The sequence below is a fragment of the Haematobia irritans genome, chromosome 2 (assembly GCF_050003625.1).
Source record: "Haematobia irritans isolate KBUSLIRL chromosome 2, ASM5000362v1, whole genome shotgun sequence".
Taxonomy (NCBI): domain Eukaryota; kingdom Metazoa; phylum Arthropoda; class Insecta; order Diptera; family Muscidae; genus Haematobia; species Haematobia irritans.
Window position 1 is genome coordinate 67,434,843 of NC_134398.1, and position 18,384 is coordinate 67,453,226.

An 18,384-nucleotide genomic window follows, 5' to 3' on the forward strand; every position below is an offset into this window, starting at 1 on the left:
TTGAAGTAGCATACATTTTTGAAAACAATACAATAGAATTCATTTTATTATACCCTCCACCATAGGATGGGGGTATATTAACTTTGTCATTCCGTTTGTAACACATCGAAATATTGCTCTAAGACCCCATAAAGTATATATATTCTGGGTCGTGGTGAAATTCTGAGTCGATCTGAACACGTCCGTCCGTCCGTCTGTTGAAAGCACGCTAACTTCCGAACGAAAGAAGCTATCGACTTGAAACTTGGCACAAGTAGTTGTTAGTCGGATGGTATTGCAAATAGGCCATCTCGGTCCACTTTTACATATAGCCCCCATATAAACGGACCCCCAAATTTGGATTGCGGGGACTCTAAGAGATGCAAATTTCATCCGATCCAGCTGAAATTTGGCACATGGTTTCAGCATATGATCTCTAACAACCATACAAAAATTGGTCCACATCGGTCCATAATTATATATAGCCCTCATATGAACTGATCCCCCGATTTGGCTTGCTGAGCCTCTAAGAGAACCAAGTTTCATCCGATCCGGTACATGGTGTAAGTATATGGTCTCTAACAACTATGCAAAAATTGGTCCACATCGGTTAATAATTCGATGATTAAAACCGCTATGTTCATCGTAATTAAAGGAATAGGAAAAACAATTAGGTAATATAGGAAAAAATTTAAAAATTTGAAGCAGAACAAAAAGTGAAGCAGATTTTTGGAAGAAGGAGTGACGAAGTACATTTTGTGAAAATTAAGCAAACTACTTCGATTGAAGTAGTAGCGGCAGCACTGGTTGGAGGGCCTGTCGTTATCTTATAACGCTGGTGATGTGAAGGGTGCATTGTGCGCTCTTCCCATCAACCTCGTTATTAAACGCGTCGTCAGTCTTGGTGAAGGCAAATGGGTTATTCACCTTGACAAGGAATCGGATATCGACGCGTTATATGGTGTTAAACTATTACTAAGCCATCGTGTCTACGTGAGGAAAGACACGAAAAAAGGCTTAACTCAGTGTTTGCATTGCCAACGATATGGACATACCGTGAACGGTTGAAACATGCCCTTCAGGTGTGTTAAATGCGCGGGCGATCATGGTGCCGGTAAATGCACCATACCTAAAGGCGTTTCAAAACCACGCGTCGTAGCTGTTAGGGACAGTGAGACAGGCGCGGTTAGCATGCAACCTGAGTTCGTTCTCAGGTGTGCAAATTGTGGAGTGAACGGTCACTCAGCAAATTCGAAGAATTGCCCTTATAGGCAATCTTTATTGGCTAAGCGGGCTGAGGGGAAAATCCGAAAGCCAGCCTCTACGGGTTTATTTGCCACTTTTGATGAAAAGTGTAGCGAGGCGTTTGGCAAGAATTTCTTGCCTGTACAAGCGTGTTGCGTCGACGCATGGATGACGTAAGAGCATTGATAGAGAAAGGGGACATCTGCGGCGCTATGATGTCAGTTGTTGATTCGTTATTCGATGACTAGGGAAATGAAAATAGTTTTTGCAAATGTCAATTTAGTGGTATAACGACTGAAGAGACATTATCTTAAATTATTTTTAGATAGACATTGTCCTGATGTCATGCTTATGGCCGAACATTAGTTGAATTCAGGACACGTGTTTGCTATGGATGGGTATTCGATATATACTCAAATTAGGCGCGAACGTGCAGGGGGCGGTGCGGCCGTGTTAGTTAAAGACTCGATTAGGAGCGAACGATTGGAAATAGATTTAGGTTCAATAGAGGGAACGTGTGTAAAGATACATAGAATAGACGGTAACCATCTCTATGTTATCTCGCTATATTGTGCGCCAAATGCAAATTATGTTGCATCTGATTTGGACACAATCGCATCATTGGCATCAGCTAATGATGCTGTCGTCGCGGCTGACCTCAATGCCAGAAATATTGACTGGGGAGGAAGCACGACATGCGCTAGAGGCCGGTTAATTAGTGATTTTCTGTTGAGTTGTCCTGATTTAGGGATAATTCCAACAGAAGGGCCAACAAGAATCGATAGGAGCACCAGCTCTTTTATCGATATTTGTATTGCATCTGCTGGAATAATTGTTCCAAATGCTAATGGTCGAATTAGGACATTAGACTACGAGTCTGACCACAGAGCTCTAGAGATTATTATCTAGCGGCGAAACGGTTGATAGGGAACGCGAGTTTATTTATAATTATCGGCGTATGGATAGGCGACGTTTTAATCGATCGTTGAATAGGGCATTAGAGGACTGTCAACTGCCAGTGGATCGAAATGCGACTTGCTCAGAAATCGATGCTTGCATTGATGCTATGGGCGAGGCTAGGGATGCATCTATTCCCAACATTCGTCCTGGGAATAGAGGCCCAAGACAGTTGCCACCTCATGTCCTCGAGATAATAGCTCGAAAGAAGAGGCTGAGAAGAACTCTTCACAGAACGGTTAATCTTTTGAGGTATGACATACTAAAAGCGGAAATTCGCGAACTGGATTCGGTGATTAGTTCGGCTATTAGGGACTATGAAGAAGAACGAAACATTCGTTTTCTTCGTAGTATCCGCGTTAACGATCGGGTATATAGCAGAGTTAAATCTGCTATCGGTTTAAATCGAAAAGCATCAATTCCTGACTTGAAGACGGATGATGGATTGATGGTTTCGCAGGATTGCCGTAAAGCTGATCTCTTGGCCGACGTGGTACAAGGTGATTTGGCTGATGTGGCCGATCGGGGAATGCCGATTGATACAACTGTTAGGGAAAATATTTTTCCCTTGGTTGATAGAAACCCCTTAGTTCAATTTTCGCCGTACCTTACGGCTGATGGTGAAATAAGGGATGTTAGCGCCGCGAATAGAAATAGGTTCGTTTCGTGGGATAGAATTAGGACAGCTTTGAGATCTAGAAAAAATCTCAAATCTAGTGGCGAGGATAAAATTCCTGATGTGGTGTTAAGGAGAACTGACCACTACACATGGAAATATCTCGCGATTTTATATAACCACTGCATAAATATTGGTTATTTTCCGGCTTTTTGGAAGAGGGCGATCACCGTCCCCATCCTAAAGGCAGGAAAAGATCCAACTAGTAGCAGAAGTTATAGACCAATTAGTTTACTGTCATCGCTCGGTAAACTTTTTGAGTATTTCATACTCGACGGTATTAGGGAGACGCTAGACGATAGGTCGATCTTGTCTGATAGCCAATTCGGCTTTAGACAAGGGCTCTCCACAACACATGCTCTGACAGTGCTCGGGGATCATGTGGTTAGGTCGCTCAATAGACGTCGCGTGACTATCGCCGTTGGTCTCGACTTCTCTAGGGCATTTGATAGTGTCTGGCATGATGGTGTACCTCAGGACTCTTTACTGGGTCCGGTCTTGTACAACCTTTTTATTAGTGATATACGCAACCACCATCTAGAGATTTACTCCTGATATATGCTGATGACATATTTGTTGCAGCATCAGGGGAATTATCTACATATTTTGATATGTGGCGACTAAGGCTTAATGTGGACAAGTGTGAGGGTGTGATCTTCAAAGGCAATAGGCGAAACTTGTATCCTCGCTCTAGAAGATATGAGCCAACCATTGCAATTAGTGATCGCACTAATCGCACTTGCGAAAACATTAAATACTTAGGCGTGATTCTTCAAGGAAGATTTGATTTTGTCTCGCATATAGGTTATCTTCTTGACAATGTTAGGAGGATGTTCTTCTGCTATTTGGGCATCTTTCGACGCTCAAATGGCCTGAGTAAGGAGGTGAAACTATTGATTTATCGACTAATCATTAGGCCAATCATCGCCAACGCCTTTCCAATTTGGTATGGAATTTCTTCCCACCAAATGGAATTGCTCAGAGTATGGGAGAGGAAGATTTTAGCTTCTTGTGTAGGTTTAGGGCCTGTTAGAGGAGAAGATGGGATATGGCGGAGACCTTCTAACCAATCCATCTACGACTCTGCAGGAATTGATAGGATTGACGTATTTCTGATTAGAAATGCATTAAATTTTCTAGATAGGGCATCTTTTGTAGATAACCCGTTAGTTAGGGGTTGCTTGATAGAGGACATCAGTCCAGCCAACCTTCCTCATATGACATATAAACCACCGATATGTTTGTTACAGTTAGATAGACAGGGACTTCTCTTTAGGGATGAGAGGCTTGTTTTCTATCATAGACGTTATGGTACGCTAGACGTGGACGGCACTGTTTACAGTTTAGCACAATAGTAACTCTAAGGTGAATTATAAATATATATTTTTTTTTATTGATTTTTAGTTTTAAGTAAAATAATAATAAAAAGGTTATGGCATCTGTTTTTATTAGTCAATTTTCAAGGATATTATGTTTAATGTAGAAAATTTTGAAATAGAGACTAGCTTAAATAAATAGTATTAATTAATGTATTAAAAAGATAAATTTAGAAAAGTATTATATATACGCTAAATATTAGGCACTATATATGTACGTATGTAGTTGAAAAATGTAGTTGTAAGGTTTCAACTGTATTAGTTTAAAAAAATATTGACCAATAAAACCTAAATTTGAAAATTGGCTTAACTCGCTGCCTACGATTCAATTCTCACTTTTCCAAGTAAGAACCAAATTTTGCCAAATTTTTGAAGCCGGGTGTAGGGATATCTTTGCGGGGGTTCCGCAGGGGTCGTTATTGGGCCCAGTTCTATTCAATATCTTTCTGAGCGATTTGCCTCAGCCGACAACTGGCGACCTTCTCCTGGTGTACGCTGATGATATACTCGTTGCTGCATCAGGAGTGGCCGCTAGTACGGTAAATGAAAGGTTGAATACAGTGGGTAACGGATATAAGAAAGTCAGAAAATCCCGCTATTTTTTTTCTTATATGCGTTTTTTTCTTATAGACAATTATTGCATATAAGAAAAATGTTTCTTATAAGCATATATATGTATATAAGAAAAAAGTTTCTTATAAGCATACACATTTTTATAAGAAATTTCTTTCTTATAGGAATATATTTCACAAAAATCTCTTTAAGAAAAATGTAACAAAATTTCGGTTTATAGTTTTATTATATTTTTATTAAAAAAAAGGTAAAAATTAAAATTTAAGAACTCTAATCTGAACAATTAGAATAAAATAAACAAAATCTAAGAAAATTCAGTAATGTATGTACCTTTTATAGGTGCTTAGTTTTACAGTATTGTGTGATACCACTAATGGTTTAGCTTCGATTTAAAAGAATCTTAAAATAAAAAAGTAACAAATAACTTCAATATAATAAAATAAACAAAACAAAAATAAAACTAATTCAGTCTGTATGTACTTTTTAAGGGTATTTGGTTTCATAGTATTTTCTAGTTCACTAATTGCTTAAGTTCGATTTGAAATAATCTTTTATTTTTCTTTGAATTAATGTCCTATCTCTTTCGTCATATAAAATTTTTTCGATGTTACAGATGTCGTCATTACACTCCATATATTGTTTTAGAACAAAGAGGGCTTGTAGAGCTTCTCCTCTGCTTGGTTTACTTGTTTCCGATATCTCAACTTCTTCTTCTTCGAGTATTTCTTCTTCCTCTTCTTGTATTTCTTTAATTATTTCATTATCGCATAGCATACCAAAGCAGTCAGTGTTTTCCAAATCTGCAATTTCTTCGAAGAAAGATCTGTATTCTTCGTCTAGCGGATTTTCAGTAGTTTCGATATCGTCTGTTTCGTTGTTCTTAAACATACCAGCCTTTTTGAAACAATTTTTTATAGTCTGTGGTGTTACAAGCCACCATGAGCGTTTTGCGATATATAACGCTCTTAGAATTGTTATGCTTTTTAAAAAATTGTGCATACAATCACCTTCAATTGCTAGTATTTGTTCTCGAATCAGGCATTTGCGATAATGAGCTTTGAATGACTGGATGATACCTTAAACCATAAATCAAAACAGTTATTAAAATGTGAATAAATATTGTACGCTCCCAATACAAACCTTGATCTAGAGGTTGAATTAAACTAGTGGTACATGGTGGCAGAAATACAATTTCAATGTTTTCTGGTATAAAATCAAGTTTATGACATGAAGCATTATCGATTAAAAGCAAAATTTTTCTCTTTTTCTTTTGTAATTTTACGTCTATTTCTTTAATTACTTCTGACCATATAGCACAGGTCATCCAAGCCTTTTTGTTATATTTGTAAGGAATAGGAATGCTTTTGCCACGAAAACATCTTGGTTGTTTGTACTTTCCGATGGAATATACGTATTTGTCGGAACCAGTTGCATTACATATAAAAAGAAGTGTTATTCTGTCTTTCGGTGTCTTGAGTCCGTTGGTGTGCTCACCACTGTAACCAAAAGATCCATTAGGCAGTGCCTTATAAAAAAGACCAGTCTCATCTGCATTGTAAATGTCATCCAATTCATATTTGTCCAACAATCGAGGCAATACATTTATTTTGAAAACATCAGCAGATTCTGTGTCGGCTGAAGCTGCCTCTCCGTGACGTTTTCGAAAGACTATATTTTCATTTTTCTTCCACCGTTGAAGCCATCCAATATTAGCGTTAAAGTCTGGAATGTCTAGTTGTACAGCAAATTGTTGGGCCTTTTCGAGGAGGATAGGTCCAGTCACTTGAGCGCCCTTGTGATTCATTTGTTCAAACCACTTTGATATTGCTTTATTTAGAGACTCATATTTTGGTTTTCTTTCTCTCTTTTTGTTTAAATTTTTCAATACGGAATAGTTTTTTTCGATTTCTTTTGAGTTTTTTATTATTTTTGACAATGTTGAGATCGCAATGTTATATTCTTTTGCAACTTCACTTCTTTTTTTTCCGCGTTGTATTTCTTGCAATAGTTTAATTTTTGTTTTCAATGGTAATGTGTTCCTTTGCTTAATTGCGTCCATCTTTCATACGTACAATAAACACCGAACACAAACCAAAAATAAATAGAAATGCATGTCTAGTGTTGCCGTTGAAAAAGAATATTTAGTGTTGCCGACACATAAAAAAAAGTTTCTTATAGGAATTTCTTTTTAATGGGATTTTGGTCTTGGGTGATTGCCAGATTGTTCTTTTATCAGTTTTTTTCTTATACACGTTTTTCTTATATGAAACATTTCTCAAACCAAAACACAGCAAAAAGACACGGTGTTTTTGCTACACTTTCTTATATGCGTTTTTTTCTTATATGAGATGTGCTTATATCCGTTACCCACTGTAGATACTTGGGGGTACTGGCGGGCTATTTTGGGCATTGGAGATTGGATCTTAATGTGGACAAATGCGAAGGTATTATCTTCAAGGGCAAGAGAAGGCTTCTGTTCCCCAGCTCTAGGGGTTTCAGACCTTGTCTCGTCATTGGAGATCGACCAATTCGCATTAGTGACCACATTAAGTATCTAGGTTCTCTAGACATATTGATTACCTTCTGGCTAAGTCAAAGAAAATTTTCTGGGGCTACCAGAAGATCTTCCGTATGTCGGGGGCCTCAGCACGGAGGTGAAGCTACTCCTCTACAGGCAGGTGGTCAGGCCGATAGCGTCTTATGCTTTTCCGGTATGGTGGGGGGTGACTTCCGCCCAGATGGAGAGGCTGAGGAGGTGGGAGAGAAGGGTGCTCTCGTCGTGTTTGGCCATGTTTCCCGTCAGGGCTGAGGACGGCACGTGGAGGAGGCCGCCTTGTAGGGAAATTTATAGGGCCGCGGATATGGAGAGAATCGATGTCTTTCTGGTTAGATTAGCACTTGGCTTCCTCGAGAACTCGTCTAGCTTGGCCAATGGACTGGTGAGTAGGGCACTCGGACGGGATTTCGACGTCGACAGGGTAGTCTATCCACCACCGGTGGCATTGCTAGCTCTCCATGAGCAAAATAGATTATTTAGGGACCAGAATCTTCGATTTTACCATAGAAGACTAGGATCGCTGGATATCGACGACACAGTGTATATTGTAGATCAATGACCTAGTGGTCACATCACCTTTTGTAAATATTTTTGTAAATAGTTAATCTTAAGTTTTATATATATACATCTTCTCTTAGTTTTTTGTTTCATTATTTAATTTTCTTTTAATTTTCTTTAATTTTCTTTCACACAAAAATGTACAAGGAATCCTTTTTTAATACCTATTTTCAGGAATAATATTGTTATAGTTTTTAAGTTAAAGTAAAGAGAGGCCAAGTACGCTTGAGTCTATATACCGTACTAGTGAAAAAGACCTAGATAATATAATATAGTTAGGTATAATATTAGAATAATGACAAATGTTATGTATATAGAGAAAGGTAAAAATAAAAAATTGTTTCAGTCTAAAAAAAAAAAAATTGTTTCAGTCAAATTTTTGAAGACTACTATTTCTTCTCAAAAATGCACGAAAGTAATCTAATCTAATAAATTTTGGGAAGCTGTTTGAGGGGTTCATCTTGAGGAGGGTCGAAAGGTTTGTTGAGGACGGGGGTTCTTTCCGATTCGCAGTTTGGGTTTAGGTCGGGGCTCTCTTCTGCTCACGACCTCTCTGTTTTGTCCGGTTTTGTAGTTCGTGGCTTCGATAGGAAGCACGGCACTATGGCTGTGGGCCGGGATCTCTCCAAGGCCTTCGGTTTGGCATGATGGACTGCTTTTCAAGATGAAGTCATTCGGATTTGACGATCAGACCTGTAGATTGGTTGCAAGTTTCCTGAGGGGACGCTCATTCAGTGTCAGGGTGGGGAAGGAATTTTCTGCGGAGCGATCCGTTCGGGCAGGGGTGCCCCAAGGGTCTCTGCTTGGTCCTATGTTGTATAACATATAACCTAGTGACATTCTCCATCCGCCCTCAGGGGGCTTGCTACTGAGCTATGCTGATGATGTTTTGGTCGCCTGTTCGGGACCCAGGGCCAGCTCGGTGGCTGCTGCGCTTAACGCGTACTTGGATGAGTTGCACGGGTTCTTCACGACGTGGGGGCTTTCACTCAATGTGTCGAAATATTCGGCTATTGTGTTTAGGGCTCGCACGGGGGATGTTTATCCCAACTTTAGGACCTACCGGACGACCTTCACGGTCGGCGGGGGTGGCGTTGAGGTTGCTGATACCATAAAATGATGGTAAGTTGGAGTTTCACAGACATGTTGATCATGTGCTGTCCAAGGCGAAGGGGGTGTACTCGTCTGTCCAAGGCGAAGGGGGTGTAGTCTCGTTTCTGAGTACCTGGCTTGTGAGGGCGATCTTGAGACGCTGTCGGGCAGGAGGCACCTGCCACCAGCGGCGCTTCTCAGGCTACATGAAGAGGGCGGATTGTATAATGGTGAGACCTTGCTGTTTTACCATAGGAGGCATGGTACCTTGGATGTGACGGACACTGTGTACCGCATGACACAGTGATGAATGGGCATACACGACGAGTGTATGCTCTGTAAATATTGTATATAGTTTTATTGTATATGTCGAAATATTCGGCTATTGTGTTTAGGGCTCGCACGGGGGATGTTTATCCCAACTTTAGGACCTACCGGACGACCTTCACGGTCGGCGGGTGTGGCGTTGAGGTTGCTGATACCATCAAATGATGGTAAGTTGGAGTTTCACAGACATGTTGATCATGTGCTGTCCAAGGCGAAGGGGGTGTACTCGTCTGTCCAAGGCGAAGGAGGTGTAGTCTTGTTTCTGAGTACCTGGCTTGTGAGGGCGATCTTGAGACGCTGTCGGGCAGGAGGCACCTGCCACCAGCGGCGCTTCTCAGGCTACATGAAGAGGGCGGATTGTATAATGGTGAGACCTTGCTGTTTTACCATAGGAGGCATGGTACCTTGGATGTGACGGACACTGTGTACCGCATGACACAGTGATGAATGGGCATACACGACGAGTGTATGCTCTGTAAATATTGTATATAGTTTTATTTTATTTTAGTTTTATTTATTCATTTAATTTAAAGAAACCTTGAAGTTGCTCTTTTTTAATTTTCCTGATTTTTGGAGCCATTGTAGTAGAAGATAAACTTGTAAGAAGCAGAAAATATCAATCTTAATTTGAATTAGAATTTAAGTAGAAGTTGTAGATGCAGGAACTAGTAGAGTACTGTATAGGGTTATGTAAGAATCTAGAAGTAAGCTACCTTTTATATTAGTATGTAAGTTTTTTGGAAATAAAAAAGCTATTTCGAAACTGAAACTGACAAGATCTCAGAGATTAAATTCTTTGTTTCAAACTATCACCTTCGAGATTAAATTTTGCTTCAAACTAGTGTTAAAGAACAAAAAAAATCTCTTTTGAACAGTGTAAAAAGTGTTAAGTGAAGTGGAATTGTGCTTAATAGTGCAAATACCAGAAAGAAAAGCTGGATAGCTGCAAGGAAGGCAGAAATGTATTATCTGCTGTGAGTGCCAGTTGCAGTGGTGTAAGCTGTAACCATAATTTTGTTGGAGTGTTGGGGTATAATTCTCCCTCTACCAGTGAAGTGTCAAACGCAAGCAATAGACTTCTAACAGCGACTGCGTTGCCAACACCAACTGGAGGTGTTGCCAACACCAATTTTGAATCTTACCATTTAACAACGAATCAGTTGAATGGACAACTAGCCATGTCTATAACGGCTAATGAAGCATCGTGCGATGTTGATAACACCGCACAGTTTAATGCCACAAATAATGATGGTTAGGTTAGGTTAGGTTAAAGTGGCAGCCCGATTAAATTTCAGGCTCACTTTGACTATTCAGTCCATTGTGATACCACATTTATCTAAAAGTACCTATTACATATGGGCACTTCTAGTCTTAACCACTGAACCTTCTCTATTATTTACTTTTGTGGAACCAACCAGATTGCTCCAAAAACATTAACAAACTGCTTAAGTTAACGTTTTCCAGGTCCGCCAGTAATCTAAAGCTATATGCTCCTAAAATTCGCTTACGCCTTACACAAAAAGCAGGACACTCACACAAGAGATGTTTTATTGATTCCTTTTCCTCCACATCATGACAGCTTATACAATAGTCATTATACTTCGCACCTATAGTTTTTGCAAATTCGCATATCAGGCAGCGACCCGTTATAGCAGATATCAGGAGTGCTTTTTGACGTCCCCACTTTTTTCCTATTGCCTTTTTACACGAGTATAAAGCTAACCTGGCTTTTCTCGTCCTCTCTTCAATATTAAGCCTAAAATTCAGCTGCCTGTCCAAAATAACGCCAAGGTATTTTGCACACTCACCAAAGGGAATTTCAGTACCCCCTCAGGAAATGGGCCTAACCGTGGGAGTTTTGCGATCTTTGCAATACATGACTAGTTCTGTCTTTGCTGGATTTACACCAAGACCATTATCTTTCGCCTATTTCTCAGTCATCCGGAGAGCTCTCTGTATAATATCTCTGATTGTGGATGGGAGTTTTCCCCTGACTGGTAGCGCCACATCATCTGCGTATGCCACCATTTTATCCTTTCTTTTTCTAGGGAAACCAGAAGGTTGTTTATAGCAACATTCCAAAGAAGAGGTGAAAGAACTCCTCCTTGGGGAGTGCCTCTGTTCACATACCTTTGTATGTTTGTTTGCCCTAGTGTGGCTGAAAAACGTCTCTTTATTAGAAGTTCGTCTAACAGCCTAAGTATACCTGGATCAACATTCAGAGTTGTCTGTCCATTTAATATCGAGCTCGGATGGACATTATTGAACGCCCCTTCGATGTCTAGAAACGCCACGATTGTGTATTCTTTGACAGATAGTGAGCTTTCAATAAAGCTGACTAGTTCATGCAATGCGGTCTCAGTAGACCTGCCCTTCGAGTATGCATGCTGTCGTTTCGAGAGCAAACTTGAATCCACGCTAGTTCTAAGATACATGTCTATCATCCTCTCCAGAGTCTTAAGTAGGAATGAGGATAAGCTGATTGGTCGGAAATCCTTCGCACTCGAGTGAGAGGCTTTTCCCGCTTTAGGTATGAAGACGACTTTTGTTTCCCTCCACTTTTCTGGAATATATGCTAAGTTTACACATCGTTTATATATCACCGTCAACCAGGGGATAATTCTTTCAGCCGCTGCTTGTAATTCCGCCGGAGTAATTCCACCAGGTCCGGGGGATTTGAATGGTCCAAAGCTATTTAAAGCCCATTTTATTCTAGATTCCGACACAATTTCCCGCTGAGCCTCTGTTACATCGCCAGAACATGGTTAAACCGTCTGATTTCCAGGAAAGTGTGTGTCCAAAAGTACCTCCAACGTCTCCTCACTGGACGTTGTCCAAATTCCCTCCGATGTTTTAATGAAACCTGGAGCGGTGTTAGTGGATGCTAGTACCTTCCGTAGTCTGGAAGACTCTGATGTGTTCTCAATACTGCTACAGTAATCATCCCAAGAGTTTTGTTGAGACCTTCTCAGTTTTACTTTATATGCTCTCAGATTCATCTTGTAAGTGTCCCAATCCTCCGGAGCTCTTGTGGACTTTGCTTTGTTAAAGAGCTTCCTGCAGAATTTCCTCATATTACTTAACTCCGTAGTCCAACATGGCGGCCGATTTTTTCCCCTTGGCTTTCCTCTAGGACAAGCAGCTTTCAGTGACATGTTGAAGACCTTAGTAATCCGCTCCACTGTGTGTTCGATATCTTGCACAGTGCTCATATTTGTCTCTGGCATTTCCGGTATCATCAAATTGAACGATTCCCTATACCTATTCCAGTCAGCTTCCCTAACATTTGGCGGAAATATGGTCTTTGAAGTACGAACAGCCAATCTGAAACTGATGTAGCGATGATCTGAGAAGCTATGTTCCCTCAAAACTTGCCACTCAGATATCTTATCATTCAGTTCCGGAGAGATCAACGTGACGTCCAAAACCTCTTGCCTGCTTCTGGTGACGAAGGTTGGTGCATCTCCCTTATTGCAAAATACCAGGTTAGTACGCAAAATAAACTCTATTAGCGACTCTCCCCTTGCATTAGTATCACTACTTCCCCAAATACTATGATGTGCATTTGCATCGCATCCCATAATGAGTTTTGTCTTTGTTTTTAGTGACTCCTCAACTAAGGTCTTAACGGCACAGGGTGGCATCTCCCTATCATGTCCCATGTAGACCGAAGATACCCAATATTTGCATTTGGATATATCTAGACTGGCTACGACAGTGTCTGCATTGCTCAATGAAGGAAGCAGAAACAAGTTTAGTTCGTTTTTAGCAATTATACATGCTCGATTTATATCGTTACCGGTATTATGCAAAAGCTTGAAACCCGGAGTGCTTAATTCACAGATCTTGTTCTTATATATGTATGGTTCTTGAATAAGAACTATATCTATGTCTCCTTTCATCAGGAGAACTTTTAAGGCAGCACAAGCGGCCTTACAATTGTGAAGATTTATATGGAGGAACCGTAGAACCATCCAAATTTTCAACCACCGTCACATCAGCCGCTTCAATTGAATCATCAAAGGCTTCCTCTTCATAGATCTCGGTGACTCTCGCAACAATCCGCGGTTCAGCTTTGGTGAGGTTTGAGCCTGTAGAAACTTCCCGCATATGATTTTCGCCATAGTCTGCAGGTTTTATGCCTCCTTCGGCTTCGCTAGGAGATTTTTTCACTGCTGACTCTACCGGAGGCTTGTCGGTTTCGGAATCCTTTGGCTGATCGCTTTTGTATACCTTCATATGGATATCATGAAAGCCATAACTTACACGTCCTTGGGTCTGTGCTAGATGTGGCAGCGACTCTATGTTTAATATAAACACCGCATGTCGTCTTGGTCCATCCACCTCATCCAAACGACCAACCTTCCAATCGGTGGTGGGAAGATCTGGATTACATTCTTTTAGTCTCTCTAGTATTGACTCAGGATCAGGAGGGTTTGCCGGTATCCATGCATGTGCTCTAGGTTTAGCCGGTATGTCTTTTTTATCGACTAACTCCAAAGCGGCTCCTTCCCAAACTTCACCAATTAGCATCAATGCAGCTTTAAAGCAATCTATAGACTACTGGTCCGCAAAAGCTATTAACTTATATCGTCCCTGATACCATCCAGCGTCTTGTTCGCACCTCTGAGTAGACACCAGACATCGCGTTCTCAATTTCCCCTCATTTTTGCCTTGGAATCATACCGTCCAATGCTCCTTTATTAATAATAGCCATCACAAGGCTGTCTATTGCAACTGAGGCAAACGATCTTTGATGGCAGCTCATCCGGTGATCGTTCCCTTTTTCCAGCTTCAAGAATTCCTTGAGCCCATTTTAAGGAATCGTTTTGCTTAGCCGGCAACGTGCTTGGGTCGACTGATCCCAATTTCTTTAGGATAAACAAAGCATTTCTTCGTTCCTTGAATCTCTTTCGAGAGGGATTGCCTCCTTTTGATGTCGTCACCTTAGAAAAGGTTCGACTTGCCAAAGTGTCACCACCAGTCGACCCGTCTACAGGTCGACTAATTGGACCTGACTCTTGGTCGCTGCCCAAATTTATAACTTCAGTCGTTACCCGTCCACTGGGCCCTGAAGTTAGCAACCCAGTGGATGACTTTGAATTTCGCTGCATGGTGGTTTATTATTTCCACCACACATGAAATTCGTAATAAGTACTTATTACGATGAAATACTATTAGAAAACTCGTCCGTTCAGTTCGACGGTTGAATAATGATGAGTCTATACCAGTTGCCACTGATACTGGGACAACTGAAGACGGTTTTAAGACTGTAGAAAACAAGCGTGCTAAGAAGCGTGATCGCAAAAAGAGAAAGAAGGGGAGTTCAGATGGAAATTCTAATTCCCGCTATGATTATTTGAAATTTCAAATAGCTTTAAGCAATTTGCAAAATGCATTGGAAAAGCGAATGAAGAAAAACGCATTTTAGAGCAAAAAATGTGTGCTCAAGAACAAGAACTTGGAAGTTTTAATCAAGCAAGCACACCATGCAACAACGTGCAACCTGTTGTAGCCATGGAAGTTGTTTCTAATACACATGTTGGTGCATGTTGGTCGACTGAGCCAACATCTGTTCCGGGGAAAAACAAGACATCGAAGGGGAAATCCCTCCTAGCAATTACGATCCATGACGTTACTGTGAAGGAAGTTGCCAATATGGTGAATGCCAATTTTACAAGAAATACCTTTGAAATTAAGATGGTAAGAAGATCTGTGGTCTCTCTTAGAATTAGGGGTCTTGATAATTTTAGTAAAGTGAGAAAAATTATTTCTGAAAGGGGATATAAGTATCATACTCCTAGGTTTTGGTTTATGCTGCCTCATTGACGACGAACATGTGGATTTTTAGGTGCTCTAGGGAGACGGAAATCCAGAAGTTATATACTGTTGACAAAATACGCATAACTCAGTGTCATAATTGTCAACGTTTTGGCCATGTGCCATCTAATTGTGGGATGCCTTTTAGATGTGTTAAATGTGCGCAGTCCCATGGACCGGGCAAATGCACTATACCGGAAGTGGGTGGACTAGAGAATGGAGAGCCTCCACTGTCACTGTGTTGTGCTAATTGCGGTTCTGAGGGCCATGCGACTAGCTCCACGTAAGGCTGCTATTTTGGAGAAGATAGCTGAGAGGAAGGAAATTGCTGAGGCGAAGATGGTTAGCCGCTCTGCCCGTTTTACGCGTCAGGGCCTTTCTTATGCTTCAGTGGCTAGACCCCCGGCTGGACAGGATGTAGCACTTGGCACTCAGGTGCCATTGGGTTGTGGCGCCTTGGGTATTGGTAGGGATATACATAACGATTGTATGACATATTATGGTAAGGGTATTTTGGGGATAATGCGGGATATTGATGCATTTGCTCCTCAATTTCGTCGTATAGGAGAGTCAGAGGTAGGGCCAGCGCTATTTTGGGCCTGCTTTTGCATATGAAGGGGTTGTAATATGTTTAAGTGTATTTTTCTTATGTTATTTCTATTAAATCGACTACTAAACGACATTATTTGGGGATTTATGTATCGGAGCATGAACCTGATGTTTTATTGCTGGCTGAGCACAAGCTTTCTTATGAACATACTTTTGAATTGGAGGGTTACACTATTTTTAGAAGGGATAGTACATATGGACGACATAGTGGGGGTCCGGCAGTGCTAGTTAAGGATTGTTTTAAAAGTGAGATGGTTTATTTGGATACGGGTGGTATTGAGAGCTGTGCTGCGAGGATCTGGAGGGGTGATGGCAGCTCAGTGTTTTTGTCTCTACATATGCGCGACCTGGGGTTCCGATGTCGGATCTTGAACCGATTACCCGTCTGTGCTCTAGTGGTGAGGTTGTGGTCGGAGGTGATTTTAATGCTAGACATGCCTTATGGGTGACAACAGCAACAATAGCCGAGGGTATGCGCTAGCTAGTTTTGTTCTGGGCTGTGCGGACTTAGGGTGAATTTGTACTGACAGACCGACTAGGCCTGCTGGGATAGGGGGCTCGTTCTTGGATCTATTTTTGGTTTCGCCTTTGAGAGGTAGGGCTCTTGATTTTGAATCAGACCACAGGGCGATTGTGATTTCATTTGACATTGGGGGGGCACAGATGCGTGATGTTGAGGTGAGATATGGCTTCAATCGAATTGACGTGGACCGATTTAGACAGGAATTGAGACTGGGCTTGCGCGATTGTTCGCTTTCACCTGTTGCCTCTGTCACCAGGTCTGATATTGATGAGTGTGTTGAGGCATTATACTCCACCTTTAGGAATACCATGGGCTTCTATACCAATTTCTCGAGATAAGTGGCGGGGGGAACTACCCCACATATCCTTAGGTTTATTTCGGAACGAAAGAGGCAGTGTTGACTGCTCAGGAGAAGTTGTGACCCGTCCCGTATCCGATAATACGCGCGGATATACGCAATATTGATATAATTATCCGGGGCTCTATTAAGACTCACGAGGATAACCGTTTGAGGAGTTATCTGGAGAAGATTAACGTTAATTGCAGAAGAAGGCTGCTGGTCTGAGCAGAAAGGTGCCTATACGGGAATTGCGGAATGCGACTGGTGACAGGGTCACTGGTGACTTTGATAAGACGGAGCTCTTGGCTGAGCAGGTGTTAAGTGCCCATACACGGGGGAGTGACATGAATGTCGCCTTTCGTGACACTGTTGACGATAGCGTGAGGGATATGGGGGGTGATGGGCGAGTAGTAACGTTTAACGATGGATTTAGGGCTGATGCTTTTATGATTAATGATACGGGTTTATGGCATAGCAGTGGATTTATGAAGCCGGATTGTATTGTGGCGGCATTGAGAGGCCTGGGAAGAAATCTTCGGGACTTGATGGCATACCTGGCTGGATTCTCAAGAGGACTGGCGAGGAGACACATACTTTTTTGGCGATATTATTTAACCATTGCTTGAATATTGGCTACTTTCCGTCGGCATGGAAAGGGCCCTTGTAGTGCCAATAGGTAAACCAGCTGCGGATCTGACGCTGCCATTAAGTTACACTCCGATATCACTTCTCCCCTCCTTTGGCAAACTGTTGGAATACTTTATTTATGAAAGGATTCGTGATTACTCTGAGGAGCAAGGTATCTTGAGATTTTCAATTTGGATTTAGGCCTGGCATCTCCACTGGCCATGATCTTGTTGCTTTTTCTGATTATGTGGCTAGGGCCATTAATCGACGTGATGGAGTTTTAGCTGTTGCCATGATTTTGTTGCTTTTTCTGATTATGTGGCTAGGGCCATTAATCGACGTGATGGAGTTTTAGCTGTTGTGCTGGACTTCGCTAAAGCGTTCGACTCGGTGTAGCAGAATGGGATAGTATACAAGATGAGCCTATTTTGTTTCGATGAACATTTGTGCAGAATGGTTGCGAGCTTCCTTAAGGATAGGAAGCTGTGTGTGACGGTGGGAGATGCCAGGTCTGAATGGAGGCCGGTTCTTGCTGGGGTTCCTCAGGGATCCATTCTTGGTCCCATGTTGTATAACATTTTTAGACCGATATCCCTGATCCGCCTGCGAGCACGATGATTCTGGTGTATGCGGATGATGTTTTGGTGGCGAGTTCTGGGTCTTCTGCGCGAAGGGTGAATGCTGTTGTGAGTGATTACTTGGGAGAGTTGAGTAGATTCTTCGATAGGTGGGGCCTTAGGCTTAATGTGGGGAAGTGCTCATCAGTGGTTTTCACTGGGCCGCGCACTCGTGCTAGGTATACGTTTAAGCATTTTGTTCCTGCACTTGTGCTTGATGGGAAGCAAATACGGCTTCAGGATGAATTGCAGTACCTTGGGGTTATATTTGACAGTAGGTTCACATTTCGACAGCATGTGGGCGCCATTTTGAGGAGGGCCAAGGGTATTTATTTTGGGTATCGCCGACTGCTGAGGATGAGGGGTGGTCTTTCTTCTGAGGTGAGGTTACTTATTTATAAGCAGGTGATAAGGCCTGTAGTATCATATGCTTTCCCTGCGTGGTTTGGGATAACATCTGCCCAGATGGAGAGGATAAGGGTTTGGGAACGGAAGATACTGTCATCCT

At 41.6% G+C, this 18,384-nt stretch overlaps 1 protein-coding gene across 1 annotated transcript; it reads left to right on the top strand.

Annotated features, from left to right (window-relative positions):
* Positions 1 to 2,182: 2,182 nt before the first annotated feature.
* Positions 2,183 to 3,412, top strand: LOC142224609 (uncharacterized). Its single transcript, XM_075294390.1, has one exon. It carries the CDS (start codon positions 2,183 to 2,185, stop codon positions 3,410 to 3,412), a length of 1,230 nt encoding a protein of 409 aa, XP_075150505.1.
* Positions 3,413 to 18,384: the final 14,972 nt, after the last annotated feature.

Bases quoted from the DNA above. Each gene is read 5' to 3' on its own strand.
- LOC142224609 (XM_075294390.1), top strand. From the start codon at position 2,183: ATGGATAGGCGACGTTTTAATCGATCGTTGAATAGGGCATTAGAGGAC.